Source organism: Lampetra planeri, chromosome 38, assembly GCF_965212315.1.
Source record: "Lampetra planeri chromosome 38, kcLamPlan1.2.h2, whole genome shotgun sequence".
NCBI classification, from domain to species: Eukaryota; Metazoa; Chordata; class Hyperoartia; order Petromyzontiformes; family Petromyzontidae; genus Lampetra; species Lampetra planeri.
Window position 1 is genome coordinate 4,707,109 of NC_136144.1, and position 14,231 is coordinate 4,721,339.

General features: G+C 52.5%; 1 protein-coding gene across 3 annotated transcripts in view; it reads left to right on the top strand.

The window, feature by feature from the left end:
* Nucleotides 1-227: 227 nt before the first annotated feature.
* The window catches only part of IPO9 (importin 9), a 74,063-nt gene continuing 60,059 nt past the window's right edge, over nt 228-14,231 (top strand). For 2 of the 3 annotated variants that reach the window (XM_078612230.1, XM_078612229.1), the window contains exons 1-7: nt 228-428; nt 3,038-3,099; nt 6,933-7,019; nt 7,596-7,797; nt 8,584-8,672; nt 9,125-9,211; nt 10,012-10,131. In XM_078612230.1, the coding sequence (XP_078468356.1) occupies nt 296-428; nt 3,038-3,099; nt 6,933-7,019; nt 7,596-7,797; nt 8,584-8,672; nt 9,125-9,211; nt 10,012-10,131 (780 nt within the window). In that variant the 5' untranslated portion in view covers nt 228-295. Of the gene's footprint in view, nt 429-1,303; nt 1,489-3,037; nt 3,100-6,932; nt 7,020-7,595; nt 7,798-8,583; nt 8,673-9,124; nt 9,212-10,011; nt 10,132-14,231 lie in introns of those variants that run through there. The other variant, XM_078612231.1, reaches the window with a different exon arrangement.

A 14,231-nucleotide genomic window follows, 5' to 3' on the forward strand; every position in this document is an offset into this window, starting at 1 on the left:
AGATGTAGATACCACCGCCGCCATCTTTTGCGCGGCGGTTGAACTCATGACTCTCGGGTCCGAACAGGCAAACTGGGCCATACGGGACCCAGGTTCGCATTCCATAAAAGTTCGTAAGTCGAATGTTCGTAAGTGGAGGAGTCCTCGCCTCCCGCCCGCACTCCCGATTCTGAACGAAACCCAACCCCCACTCCGGACCCCCCACCACCACTTCCGGGGGAGCCCCGCCCCCTCCACCACGCATGCGCAGTGCGGTCGCAGCCGCTGAGGCTCAGGAGGAGGAGTAAGGGGGGCTATGGCTGCCTCGGCGCCTGTGCAACAGGGCCTGAGGGAGGCGCTCATGGAGGCGCTCACCGCCATCCTGTCGCCCGTGCAGGAGGTGCGCGCCGCGGGCGAGGCGCAGATTAAGGTGCTGGAGGTGACGGAAGGTGAGGAGGGAGAGAGAGAGGGAGAGCGTGGGGAGGGAGAGCGAGGAGGGGTGACGGTGCAGAGCGCGGGAATCGCGTGGTGACGTCACGCGCCGGGTCCGTGACCCGTGACCCCGAGACGTGACCCGCGACCCCCTTGGGTCAGCGTGAGAAGGCAGTGGTGGTGATGGTGGTTGATGGTCCTTGTGGTGGTGGTCATTGTGGTGATGGTGGTTGATGGTCATTGTGGTGGTGGTTGATGGTCCTTGTGGTGGTGGTCGTTGTGGTCATTGTGGTGGTGGTGATGGTGGTTGATGGTCCTTGTGGTGGTGGTGGTTGTGGTTATTGTGGTGGTGGTGATGGTGGTTGATGGTCATTGTGGTGGTGATAGTTGTGGTCATTGTTGTGGTGGTGATGGTGGTTGATGGTCCTTGTGGTGGTGATGGTGGTGGTCATTGTGGTGGTTGTTGTGGTGGTGGTGATGGTGGTTGATGGTCCTTGTGGCGGTGATGGTTGTGGTCATTGTGGTGGTGGTGATGGTGGTTGATGGTCCTTGTGGTGGTGATGGTTGTGGTCATTGTGGTGGTGGTGATGGTGGTTGATGATCCTTGTGGTGATGGTGGTGGTCATTGTGGTGGTGATGGTGGTGGTCATTGTGGTGGTGGTAGTGGTTGTGTTCATTGTGGTGGTGATAGTGGTTGATGGTCATTGTGGTGGTGGCGATGGTGGTGGGTTTGGTGGTGATGGTGGTGACGATTGAGGCGGTGGTGGTGATTTAGGTGATGGTAGTGGTGATGTGGTTGAGGAGTGGAGGAGGAGGTTGTTGAAGATGAGGTTGATGAAGTTGTGGTGATCAGAGTAGTAATGGGGGGGGGGGGGGGGTTGGGGCAACAGCTGGTGCATCTGCCGGTCATCTGAGTCATTCAACCCACGGCACCTCAATCAGTCCCGTGACCTCCCGCCAGCAAACCTTCGCGCCATTTCACGTGACCTTAAAGTGCACGTAGCCTGGCACAAGTGCCGTGGTGACGCCACCGCCACGCAATGGCGGTTGTGGATGGACGTCGTGGTGATGGTGGAGGTATGAACGGAGACCGTGATGATGATGGTCGTGATGTCTGGCACCGATATTGATGATTCTGCAGTTCATTCAGCTGCTGCTACTGCTGCATAATGCGCACATTGAATTGAATGCGTAACTCGCGGTGTGTGGCAATACGTGAAGCCCACTCTTCCCACACAGCCGCTTATAAGCGCACACACTATCCCTTTGCAAAGGAGACCTGGAAGGGTGGGGGGCAACCACAGTGGACATCAAGGGCCTCTCACTACACACTACAGAGTGACAACCTTTTCACAGCCTCACTTGCCACCGTACAACTTTATCACCACCCCCCTTGTCTACGATGTCCTCGACGTAGTCGGCCACATGCCGCACTGCCCACGTGCAGAGAGTCGTGGCCGAGTGATGAAGTCTGCAACCGCCAGGCAATTGAACGCTCTCTTGTACACTTGTGGAAGTGGTGCCTCTGTGTGTGTGTCTTTGTCTCTACACTGGTGAGGGTGGTTGTCTGTGTATGTACATACTTGTGAAAGTGGGAGTCTTTTTTTCTACGTGCAGTACAACGGTGAGAGCTGGTGCCGGTTGTGCGTGTCTGTCTACCAAGGCCGTAATTATTATAAATATTGGGGGGGGGACACATTCCCCCCCCCCCCCCAATATTCAAATATGCTCAAAATGTCCCCCCCCAATATATTGCTGTAAAATAGATTTCTGTTTATATGATTGTGGTTATGGTTGTACTTGATTAATCCCTAATCTCTGCCATTACATACAATGAAACAAGAAAAGGTAAAGAAGAAAAAACAACAGAGCAATGGAATACAATACATGTATTAGACATTGTAAAAATAAAATAAAAGTCCATCCTATGTGTTAGTGCATTTTTTAAATATTTTAGGCAATAAATGGCAGGAAATTAGTGTTTTCAAATTTGGATTTTTTTTCTGGAGGGGAACCCTCGACCCCCTGGAAGATTTGGTCCCCCCCAATGTTGACTGCATGGCTACAGCCTTGTTGTCTACACTGGTGTGGTGGAGCGGTAAGTGCAGTGGTTGGCTCACTACGTCACAAATCCGGTGACCCGAGTTCGATATCCTGCTCACGGAAGCAGTCCTGGGGCCTCCCCTAGGTCGACTCGGCCTCAAATGAGTGCCCCGGTGCAGTGTGTAAAACATAAGCATCAATAGCTGACAAAGGTGGCCGGGCGGTTGTGCCATCCACACGACTACCTCGTGCACCTTGCCAGCCTCGCTGACAGCACTTGCCCCAACAGTCTGAAAAGGCTTCGCGGGGGTAATCCTTGCTATCTCTGTGTATATGTCTACTCAGTGAGAGCGTTGTCCCTGTGTTTGTCTACGCAGTGAGGGCGCTGTCTCTGTGTATATGTCTACACAAGAGTGATGTCTATCTGTGTATATGTCTGCACAGTGTGTTGTCTCTGTGTATGTTTACAACCGTGAGAGTGCTCTCTATATATGTCTCATCTCTTTGTGTAAGACCGTCGTGCTGGGTTGACGTGCCGTACGTCGTGGAGGGATGATTTGCTTCTGCGATTCTGCGTGTGCAGAGTTCGGGGTTCATCTCGCCGAGCTCACTGTCGACCCTCATGGAGCGCTGGCCATCCGCCAGGTGAGCTAAGCGATGGGACGGGTCTCACATATGCCAGGGCCTCGCGTGCGGGGCCAGAGCACGGGGCCTAGTGGTCACCCTCGCGCTTAAAGCGTGCAAGGACTCGCTGTCCCGGCGATTCGGGGAATTGTCACGATTCAGGCGTGTGATTTGATTAAAGAATTTCATTTTTTTTGTCTCGTTTGAATTTTCTAGCTTGTACGGTCCCGATCCATCACGTTAGCATTGTCTCGTCCGTAATATCTGTCTACTACAATTATTTTTTCAACGTTCTATGAAGAATGACATTTTCCCGAAACCTAGCTTATTATACAGGAGACACTTGAATATCGCGGGGGTTACGGTCTTGTAAAGTGCCGCGAAAGGCAAAACCATAGATATTGACCCCTTAAAGTCTTACTTAAACAATGGGGTTAGGTACACGGCAACCAGAAATAGACAACATCACAATGAAATAAGTACTGGTGTAAATGCCAAATTACCTGGAGACAAAATAATTGAAATGAACATGTAAAAACCCCAGACAAAAAAACATTCCTAGATAATGAATAGAAGCATAAATACTAAATAAATACTGTACTTTCCGATGATGATGATGATCCAAAGCGGATGGATGTATGTGTGTTTGTCCGCGAGTGGGGAGCAGTAGTACAACGGTCAGCGCGCTGCGCTACAGGCCTGGCAACCCGAGTTCGATTCCTGCTCATGCCCAACACCAGTGACCATTATTTGAATAAAGGCGGCCGGGCGTGGTGCTGACCACCCACCCCCTCGTGTTCCATTCCGGCCTTTATAGGCGCTAACAGCACTTGCCCCAACAGTCTGTTAAGGCTATACGGGGGATCTTTGCGCGTGTGTGTCATTTTTGGGTGTCATTTTTTAATTTGGCAAATGTGGACTTCTGAGTCGATGGGACGTCGCGTGCCCCCCTCGCACTAAAACACGGGCGGGGGTTTGCGCGTTTCCGATCCGAGGGCTTTCCGTGCCACTGTCGCGCATTGTGCCGCCGGCGTAAACATACCAGGCTGCCAAGGCCAGTCCACTCATCGAGCCTTTGTGCGATGAAGTAGTTTGCACGGAAACACACGGAACGCACGGACGGACGGCGGCGTGTGAATGTCCACACAACGCTCGAACACCATCCACACGCTTGGTTTATAAAGCACGTCTGCGTTCTCACGCACGCGTGTCCTACTCTTGCTGCTACGCAGCAGCATCATCATGTTACAGTTTTATTGCATTATCTCTGTCCGTTCGTCCGTCTCTCTGTAACCAGGGGGGGACCACGGTAACACGTACGGATGGTCCAACGTGAATGAAACTTGAGTATAAAGTTGCGTAGCTATTTGGGCCTCGCCTTGTTGAAAACCAGTCACATTGATCAAAGTGTTACTGCACTAGTTCTGTTCATGTGTTGGCAACGGGGCGGGGGGGTCATGATAACTTATGTAAAAGTGATGCAATATTAATGAAACGTTAGTGTCAAGGGACTTACCTTATTGAATTATCATATACTTATATATCATGTACATTATTATATATACTATGAAGAAAGACCGTTGCCTTTTATATATCCCTTCTTGCCAATCTCGCTCGAAAAACTATGCCGGCACGGGCGTTGGTGTCCGGCATGTGAAGACTGTTTGTAGCTCATCGGATGTCTCCAGGATAGGTAAAGATTCCGATTCCCGTTCTGGCCTGGCGGTTTTTGAGGTTTGTGTAAAAAACACGTGAAGGGTGATGGACGGACTCGGGCGCCGCTCGATAGGTGTGTGGAAAAGTGAAGTTTCCATCTTGTGGGATCGGGCACCCTCCTCTTGGTGTGTTCCTTTAGTGGGATCGCACACCCTCCTGTCGGTGTGTTCCTTTTAGTTGGATTGCAGACCCCCCTCTCGGTGTGTTCCTTTAGTGGGATCGCAGACCCTCCTCTCGGTGTGTTCCTTTTGTGGGATCACACACCCCCCTCTCAGTGTTCCTTTTGGTGTGCGAGTCAGTTTGTTGACGATGCCTTTCCAGTCTGATCGTGTTTACAGGTTGCTCACGATCCCATCCTCTTCTCTGAATGTCTACCTCTGCGCTGTGCCTCTGTGCGCGTGTTGGCTACGATGCTTTTTCTGTCACAATTCCGTTGGGCAAAATGTTGAGGGGTTGTCATTAACATCGCGGCCCTCCCGCTTAACAGGCATATATACGAATAAAACCAGGAGGCGCGACCTTGAAAGTAATAAAATGACATTTTCAGTGGCACCCTAGCGTGGACATAACGTAATATTTCCCGGGTATGGCAGTAAGCAGCCCTGGCCAGCTCCCTTAAGCACTGGAGTTATTGCCTTCACGTTGAAGGGAACTGCCTCGCGTCTCAGGAATTTACGACATCGATCTACGCCACGTACGATGTTGACGTCGTCCCTGTGATTCCGTGCAACTTCGCAGTTGCCCTCAATTTTTGTGTAAGCTCGGCGGTGGTGGCGCGCACGCCTCTGTCCCCAGCATTGTGGAGGCAGCAGCGAGGGTTGGTGGATCACCACATACACAGAATTGTTGTGAAGCTCACTTCCCGTGGGCGTCGTGGAGTCATGCCCTGGCTCGCCAGGAGAAGGCAGTCAATCAGGTGGACTAATCAGCATTTGTTTTCATCCGTACTGGGATAGAGTGTTTCCCCCTCGCGCGTGTGGATTTTCTCCCGGGTGCTGCGGTTTCCTCTCGCGTGTATAAACACTCATTATTAGTTGGCTGACAATGAATCATAAGACTCGGTGTACCCCTCCTGGATAATTAAGTTAATTAATATGATTATAAACTATTATGATTATTACATAAGTAACTCGCACGTTGCTATTAAAGAAAGGTGCAACCTACCAAAGATAGATACAAACATTGTCCGTGTACGTGGATCCCAGCGGTTGGCTTTGTCGTGCACTCCCTAGCGGCCCCGTCAACTCTCCGCGTACCCCTACCAGGATAAGAAGCTTTCATATTCTGTTGCATAATTGCAAAGTTTACTAACAGCACCTTTCCCCGGCAGTCTATGCAGGCCCACACAGGGGAGGCTGTCGGTGGCCAAGGGGTGCATTGCTTTTAGCAGGCCACAGGTCTTGAGTGTAGCAAAGGAAGGCTATTCGAAGCAGGAGTGCTTCGAGTATGTATTGATTCCTGCGCGGATCTGAGAGCGCCGGACCCTATAACTAAGCAACCGAAAAAGTAAAAGCTGTCGGCATTCGAGCGTGGGTGTCCGAGACGGACGCTGAGAAAGTTGTGGCAGGACATGCAAAGGCAATGAAGGCTTCTGCAGGAGAACGTGGCGGGTGAGTGGTGGAGATGGGACGCGGCAAAAAACTGTTGCGATTGGTGGGCCCCGTCTGCAGGATGGAGGAGGGCCGATTGCTGAGACGACGTCAGAACGATCTCCAATGTTGTCCACTGACCAAGGGGAAGAGAAGGCCTCGGAGCAGATTTTGGGATACTGTTGGGGAAGCTCTATGCGTCTCTGTGAATCTATGGGTTGCTGTGTGAGTGTTGGTGCCTGTGTGAGTCTATGCGTCTCTATATGAGTCTATGGTCCTATGAGTCTATTGCTCTCTGCGTTAGTGTATGGGTCTGTATGATGCGATATGTTTCTGCTTTAGTGTATGGGTCTCTGTGTGAGTCTAAGAGCAGACGGTGGGATGAGGCTGTGAGGGCACAATCTTGGAGGTCGCCGCGTGTCTCCTGTGCAGCAGCTGCGGGATCTGGCAGAGGGGTGCAACCGCCGGTAACGAGGAGGTGCGGCGGCCATGGTCACGATGACAACTTGATGTTGATCCTGATCTGATCGTGTGTGTATTTGCGCGCAGCTGGCGTCTGTAGTGCTGAAGCAGTACGTGGAGACGCACTGGTCAGCGCACTCGGAGAAGTTCCGTCCACCCGAGGCTCCCGAGAGCGTGAGTTTGACTCGCCGCCGGTCCCGCACCTCTGGCACGGTGACACGGCGGCTGTGGGCGTCCCTATCACTGCCTCGAGTGTGTGTTTACGTGTGGGGCAGATGGGACAGAGAGAGCGTGTGATGCTGATAGGAGTGTGTAAACGTGTCTGATTAGAGTGTGTGTGTGTGTCTGGTGTGTGTTTGTGTGATGGGAGTGAGTGGGTATTTCATGAGAGTATTTGGCTGCTCTATATTTCCATGTGATGACAAGCCACTTCCTTGAGCTATCATTTGTGGCCAGGTCGCTTCTGAAAAAAAGCGTCATAACTCAGTGGGGCCTTACCTGGTAAAATAAAACATCGTTGAATTTATAGTTTATTTTCGAGCGTGCATCTGAGGAGAGTGTCCGGCTGATGGGAGCGTGGATGCCTGCAGTGCGTCGCTCATGAAATTGCCCGGACATTCATCGTCATCAATCAATCCCCATTCACATTTACCAACCTCGGTGCTCGATTGCTGCGACGTCACGCGTGTTGCCTCGTGACCCCCCCCCCCCCGTCACGCCCCCACCCCTCCCCTCGCCCCCCACCACCAGGCCAAGGCGGCCATCAGGCAGCTGCTGCCCGCGGGCCTGCGTGAGTCGCTGAGCAAGGTGCGCTCCACGGTGGCGTACGCCGTGTCGGCCATCGCTCACTGGGACTGGCCGGACGCGTGGCCGCAGCTCTTCGGCCTCCTCATGGAGATGCTGACGGGCGGCGACGTGAGCGCCGTGCACGGGGCCATGCGCGTCCTCACCGGTGAGAGACGCGGGGGCGCCGCTGTGGGTCCCGGGGTGAAGGAGAGGGTGGGTGGGTGAGAGTGTGAGAGGGTGGGTGGGTGAGTGTGAATGTGAGAGGGTGAGTGAACGTGACAGGGTGGGTGGGTGAGAGTGTGAGAGGGTGGGTGGGTGAGAGTGTGAGAGGGTGGGTGAGTGTGAATGTGAGAGGGTGGGTGGGTGAGTGAACGTGACAGGGTGGGTGGGTGAGTGTGAGAGGGTGGGTGAGTGTGAATGTGAGAGGGTGGGTTGGTGAGTGTGAATGTGAGGGTGGGTGGGTGAGTGTGAATGTGAGAGGGTGGGTGAGAGTGTGAATGTGAGATGGTGGATGAGTGAGAGTTTAAGAGGGTGGCGTGAGAATGTTAGAGGGTGGGTGAGTGAGAGTGAGAAGGTAGATGGGTAAGTGCAAGAGGGTGGGTGGGTAAGTGTGTGAGGATGGGTGAGTGAGGGTGGGTGTGGGTGTGAATACAGGGTTGTGAGGTTGTGTGTCAGTGTGAGCATTAGTATAGTGGTTAGTGCGCTGCACTACGAAACCGGCTAACCTAGATCAATTCCCGCTCTACGACCAATATGCAGTGACGATTATGGGAACCCATTCTGGATATCTCCTAGGTCAACTGGGCCTGAGAACATCTGGTGCGGCGTGTAAACATCCGCACTGGCGGTTTTAATAGGCGCTGGCTAATTGCACTCAGCAGTCTGTTATACGGCGACCGTTGTCTTTGTAGATGTGTTGTTGTATGGAGAATCGCCCGTCGTGTGTTTCTAGAGTTCACCAGGGAGGTGACGGACACACAGATGCCACTGGTGGCCCCGGTGATCCTGCCGGAGATGTACCGCATCTTCACCATGGCAGAGGTGAGGCTCCCCGTGGCGTCAGCAGTTTACCATTACCACTGCGGGCCTGTGCCGAATCAGCACCCCCCCCTAGAGTTTTCATCGAGTATCGTGATTCCGTGTCGCGATTCGGGTCATGAAATATTTCTGTTTCTGTTGTCTCGGTTTCACCAAACCGTCGGGCTCACCACCGGATCGTTGCGTTATTTTTCGCGTTGGGCTTCCTGCCCCCGTTTGTACGGATGTGCTTGCGCCGTTAAGCTCGTGCAACACATAGGCTTACCACTAACTTACAAACTTGATTTTATACAGCTCCGTATTACCAACCACGAGCAAATCGAATAAATGGAACCGAATGACACAAAACGTAAACAATATTAAAGGGGCCCATCGCCGTATCTGTCGCCGTTTCTCTGACGCGCCGAAGCCCGAGTTTCAGTCGGTGATGTCGCTCGCGCGCGTCGGTGTTTCAGGTTTACAGCATACGCACGCGGGCGCGAGCCGTGGAGATCTTCACGGTTTGCGCGAGCCTCATCCACGCCATCGACGAGGTGGAGAAGGTGAGAAGCGTGGGCAGCCCGAGCTTGCGAGCGGTGCACCTCCTCGCGTTTGAGGAAACGACCTACTTAAAATGATGATTGCCACGTCCTGCCCCGGCACGCGCGCTTGTGGTGACGTCACCGTCGCTTAGTGGTGAATGGCGGCTGTTGTTACGTGTGTCAAGAGGTGCTCGCTAACAGCACACACTGCTGCGGGTCTGTGCATTGATCGGTGGCATATTTGTCTCTACGTTGGTTCACAAAGAACCTGCTTGTCTAAGCGGTGGCCCTTCAAGTTTGTGTGTCTGTCTAGGTGTCTTTGTCTTTCTGTGTTTTTGTCTTTGGAGAGCGGGAGTGCAACGGTTAGCGCGCTGCCTTAGGAACCCAGCAACCTGAGTTCGATTCCCACCTTCCCCCTCACGTGCCTTGTCAACCTTAATAGGTGCTCGCTAACAGCACTTGCTCCTATAGTCTGTTAAGGCTATACGGGGGATCTTTGTGTGTGGCGAGTGTAGTGTTTGTGGCCTGCCATCGAACAAAGACGGTGGTCACCACATCACGCGCTTTCAGATGCGCTTCTGTAGCCGTCTGGAACGCTCTCCCTTCCGACATTAGGAAGCGACGGGGCTTCAAACTTAAAAATCCAAATCGAAAACGAATTTCTTTAGAACTGCTTTTTTGTGTTTAGTTTGTCGTCGTTCCGCCGCACCTCCGATTAGCACGGCTGGCTACGTTCGGCGTGAAAGAAGTTCAATGTACGTACAAGGAACCTTCCAGTCCCGGCGGTGACCCTTGACCTGCGTGCTGGCACGTGCGTCCAGGGCGCCAGCAAGACGCTGCTCTTCCCCGTGCTGCAGCAGTTCCTGGAGGCGTTCATCCAGGCCATGCAGATCCCCGACGGACCCTCGTCAGACAGCGGCCTCAAGATGGAGGTCCTCAAGGTATTGTTGACCTCGTCACCTTTGCGGGGGGGGGGGGTGAGGGGGCGATTAAAAAACAAGTTTTTTTGACGTGCGACGAACGCTCTCGGCGAGGAATGTAAAAGGTTCGCGCTTTACCCCCCTTGAGTGGAGCAATTTGAGAAACTCTTTTAAGTTAAGTTGCAAACATATAATGGTGATGCTGCCGCCGCTGCTGCCGCCTGCGTTGGCGCAACACAAACTAAAAACATCAATCAGTAACGCTGACCTTAGAGTGTCGTTGACTAATGTTTTGATGATAGTTACACTATACGCTTGGGTTTTTTCGGTAAAGTCACGTAGGTTAAAAATATAAAATAAATTAAAATGAAAACAAATAAAGAAGATAGTTACACTGGCCTTGCACAAGGGGGATAGCGTTAATGCGTTGGGGTTTTTTGTTTGTTAACTGTCTCCAAGTAGTAGTACTGTGATGTTAACTTGTAGAGCTGCCTTCCAGCACAGGGTAGTGCACTGCTCACGGGTGAGTGTTCCGAATTGAATTGCTTCTATCCCACGACGTTACTCGCGGTCCATATCCGTCGGCTGCCGTCCATGCACTTCAAGGTATTTAGTCGTACAAATGTGAATTGGTCAGCCATGATCTCTCCACTGCTGGGCGAAGACCTCCCTAAGTCTTCATCGTTGCTTGCACAGTCTTGCGATACCACAGTCCATCAGGCATCGTCTCGCCAACCGATTCCATGGTTCCATCTCCACTGCGGACGCCCTTGGGCATGTCCTCTCCTTTGGCTGCCTCTCCGTGGTTAGTCTCGACCGCTGGCCGTCGTCCTTTATAGCCTTGACGCGTCCTGCCCAAGCCCATTTGTGTGCTCAACCTGCTTGCGTTCTCTGATCCACGTCTTCCTCTGCCTGTCTCTCCAGTGTCGTTCCAGCATCCACCTCTCTGTGCTTCTTTGCGCACTTTTCAGGTTTTGTTCCATTTTTTATTTGTTCAGTGCCCTTGTTTTTGAACTGGGTGTCACAGCAGGGTTAGCACATTCCTGCGGAGGGAGCTGGTAGGAACGTTGGGTTGCTCGGTCAATGGCCAGGGTCAACAGCGGCTTGGTGTATTCCGCAAATATGGCCAACTGTGAGGGCGGGCACAAGCCGGCGTGAGTAGGTTAAACGTTGAGTTTTATAAGAGCACCACGGGGTGACCAGCCCCTCCCCACCCAGCCCCACCCCTCCCACCTCCCACCCAGCCCCACCCTCCCCACCCAGCTCCTCCCCACCCTCCCCACCCAGCCCCTCCCCACCCTCCCCACCCAGCCCCTCCCCACCCTCCCCTCTCCACCCAGCCCCACTCTCCCATTTTTTGATGCACGACGGACGGACACAATAATCCCCTGTGGTTACACCAGGTGGTTCCTACCAGTAATACCTTCTCTTCTATAGGCAGATGGTTACATTGCTTTTCAATTGAAGTTCAGTGTGTCTCACGTCTTCTTTCATACGATGGTAGAAGCTTGTAATGGGACGTCTCATTTGGCGATCCGCTCGGTGGCTTCCTGAGATGCTAATTGGGGAAATGTAGCGCCTCCCGCAGCAGATCTTAGCGGGTGGGTTGATGCGATACGCTCCGTGGTCTGGGACTCGTGGTCACAGTCGCAGCGAGTCTAAACTCCGCGTCACAAATACGGTCAACTCTCTCAATTGTTCCACGGCAACTTCTCCATCGCGCGAAATTGGGAGGAAAAACCGGGAATCATCGCCGTTTACCGTTTTTACTTATCCAGTCGACTCTCGATTATCCACGCTAATGACGGAAAGGATGGCCGCCCATTATTCAAAATCGCGGATAATCCAAAAATTTCATTTTCTGCGGATCTCTATGCCAAAAAAAACACTGTAGGTATAAATTAAGTTTAAATTAAGAAAAATTTGTTTGTTAATGAAGAAAACAAAAATGTATAGTAACGAATCGACCGATCGATGCGCGTGCTCAATGATGACACTTTCCTGCTCCCGCGCAGCAGGAGACTCGGCCGATTAAGCAGCAGAGCCACTCCAATCAACATCAATCAAACTCCGCCCATTACTGTCGCGGCGATCACGTGGATTTTGGATTAACCGGAGCAACATATTTGTTCGGTTTAAGCATGTGACTTGTAATAAACATTTCCAAGAATAACAATGTGTAACTGTTTTTAGATTATTCATTTGGGCTTAAGGGAAAATCCAAAATCTCAGGTGCGCGGTTAATCCGCAAATCTGATAAACTGCACGCGGATAATCGAGAGTCTACTGTATTCTTTTGGTGAATGCTGCCGCAATGCTCCATGGGAAAACGCCGCGCTCTCCCGCTGCTGGGGGCCGTTGGGCTTGGCGGCGCTAGCTGCTCCGGTTTTCCCTTCTGTGTTTTTCGCGATTGCCACTCGCGTCCCCCTTGGGGGGTGGGGGGGGGGGGTGGTGACCGTGGGGCCACTCTTGTGTCATGAATTCCTGCCTGCACACGGTACGGGGGTGGCGGTGGAGAAGAGAGAGAGAGCGAGTGTGGGGGGAGAAAAAAAAGACGGCGCTAAATTTGCGTTAAATGGTCATGAAATTGAAACCGTAATTGTTTGGCGGCACGGAGGGGCTCGCCTCTCACGGGAGGCGACGGAGATAACGTCGTGCAAATGGCGGTGTGGTTGGATTTGGCGGGCGGCGCTAGCGGGCTATCGTACTTACTGCCTGGTGGGGTTGTCGTCTGATTGGCTTGCTGGCTGGATGACTGGCTGACTGGCTGAATGATTGGCTGACTGGCTGACTGGCTGCCTTGCTGCCTGGCTGACCAGCTGGCTGGATGATTGACTGGCTGGCTTGCTGGCCAGCTGACCGGCTGGGTGGATGACTTACTGGCTGGCTGGCTGGCTGGCTGGCCGGCCGGCCGATTGGCTGGTTGGCCGGCCGGCTGGCGGACTGGCTTGACTGGCTGGCGCTGTGCCGTGTGAGCTTGGCCGATGATGCCTCCGAAATTGCGCCAGGCTGGTCGTATACGCGGCCCTGTGCTCGCGTATGTTGTACGTGTGTGTGTGTGTTTGCGCCAGCCTAGGTGTCTGACGACACGTCGATCAAAATCAATTCCTATCAGGCCTGCGTGCGACCTGCGCGTGCGTCATATCGCACGCTGCGTTAATCCGTTCACTGCACAGTAAAACAAAAAATTACGATAATACGTACGGGGTGTAATTTTGAAGGTAATATCATTAATATTCAGAAAATGTGGCTTAGTGCAGGAACAAGTCGACCATACTGTGCATGTATTGAACTATTTACCACATTAAAAAAAATCGAAGTCATCAGCAATGACCATATCCCAGAGGATGCAGCGAATCTCTTCAGGCCGCGAATTTGGAATCCCCTTCCTTGGTCCATGGGGGATTCTGAGTCTATTTAACTTTTTAAATCACACCTTCGGACTCGCCTATTTGTACAGGCTTTCCTCCTACCTTAAGATTACTCTGTAATAATTATTAATTTTATTGGAATTTCTGAGGTAGTCATTGACATCGTTATTATCAGCTTTCTACGACGCTTAGATTTAATCTATTCTTGTGAGTGCAGTTTAAATTTTTTACGTACTTCAATGATAAAAGGCGCCTTTTATAAAAATACAGATTATTATTTTTATTATTTTTACAGACCTCGGACGCTAAGCATGCTCGAGCCTTGATAGTGCTTGGATGGGTGACCACCGTGCATACAACAGGTTCTAGAGGCTGCTGTGGAGATGCATGGCGGGTAGCAGAGGGCGGCACAGCAAAATGTGTTGTGCTGTACTCATGAGGTCCCGTCGTCTCTGCTGGCCGTAGTTACCCACGAGCACTGGCCAGCGATGGTGAAGCATGGTCAAGCTACCCCCACCCCCCACGACTCGCACGGCAATGTGGAGGCCTTCACACCGCCGACCCCCGATCCCGCCAGCCATGGTGGATATTGACAAAGGGGGGGGGGGGGGGGTCGTGAATTTCGGAACATTTTATTATTTGTATTGAGCCCCTGCCGCCCGGTGGTGGGGGGAGTTGTGGGTGGGGGCCACGTTGTGATGGGGGGGAGGTGGGGGGGGCTGTGGTGGGGAGAGGTGGGGAGGGGGCGTG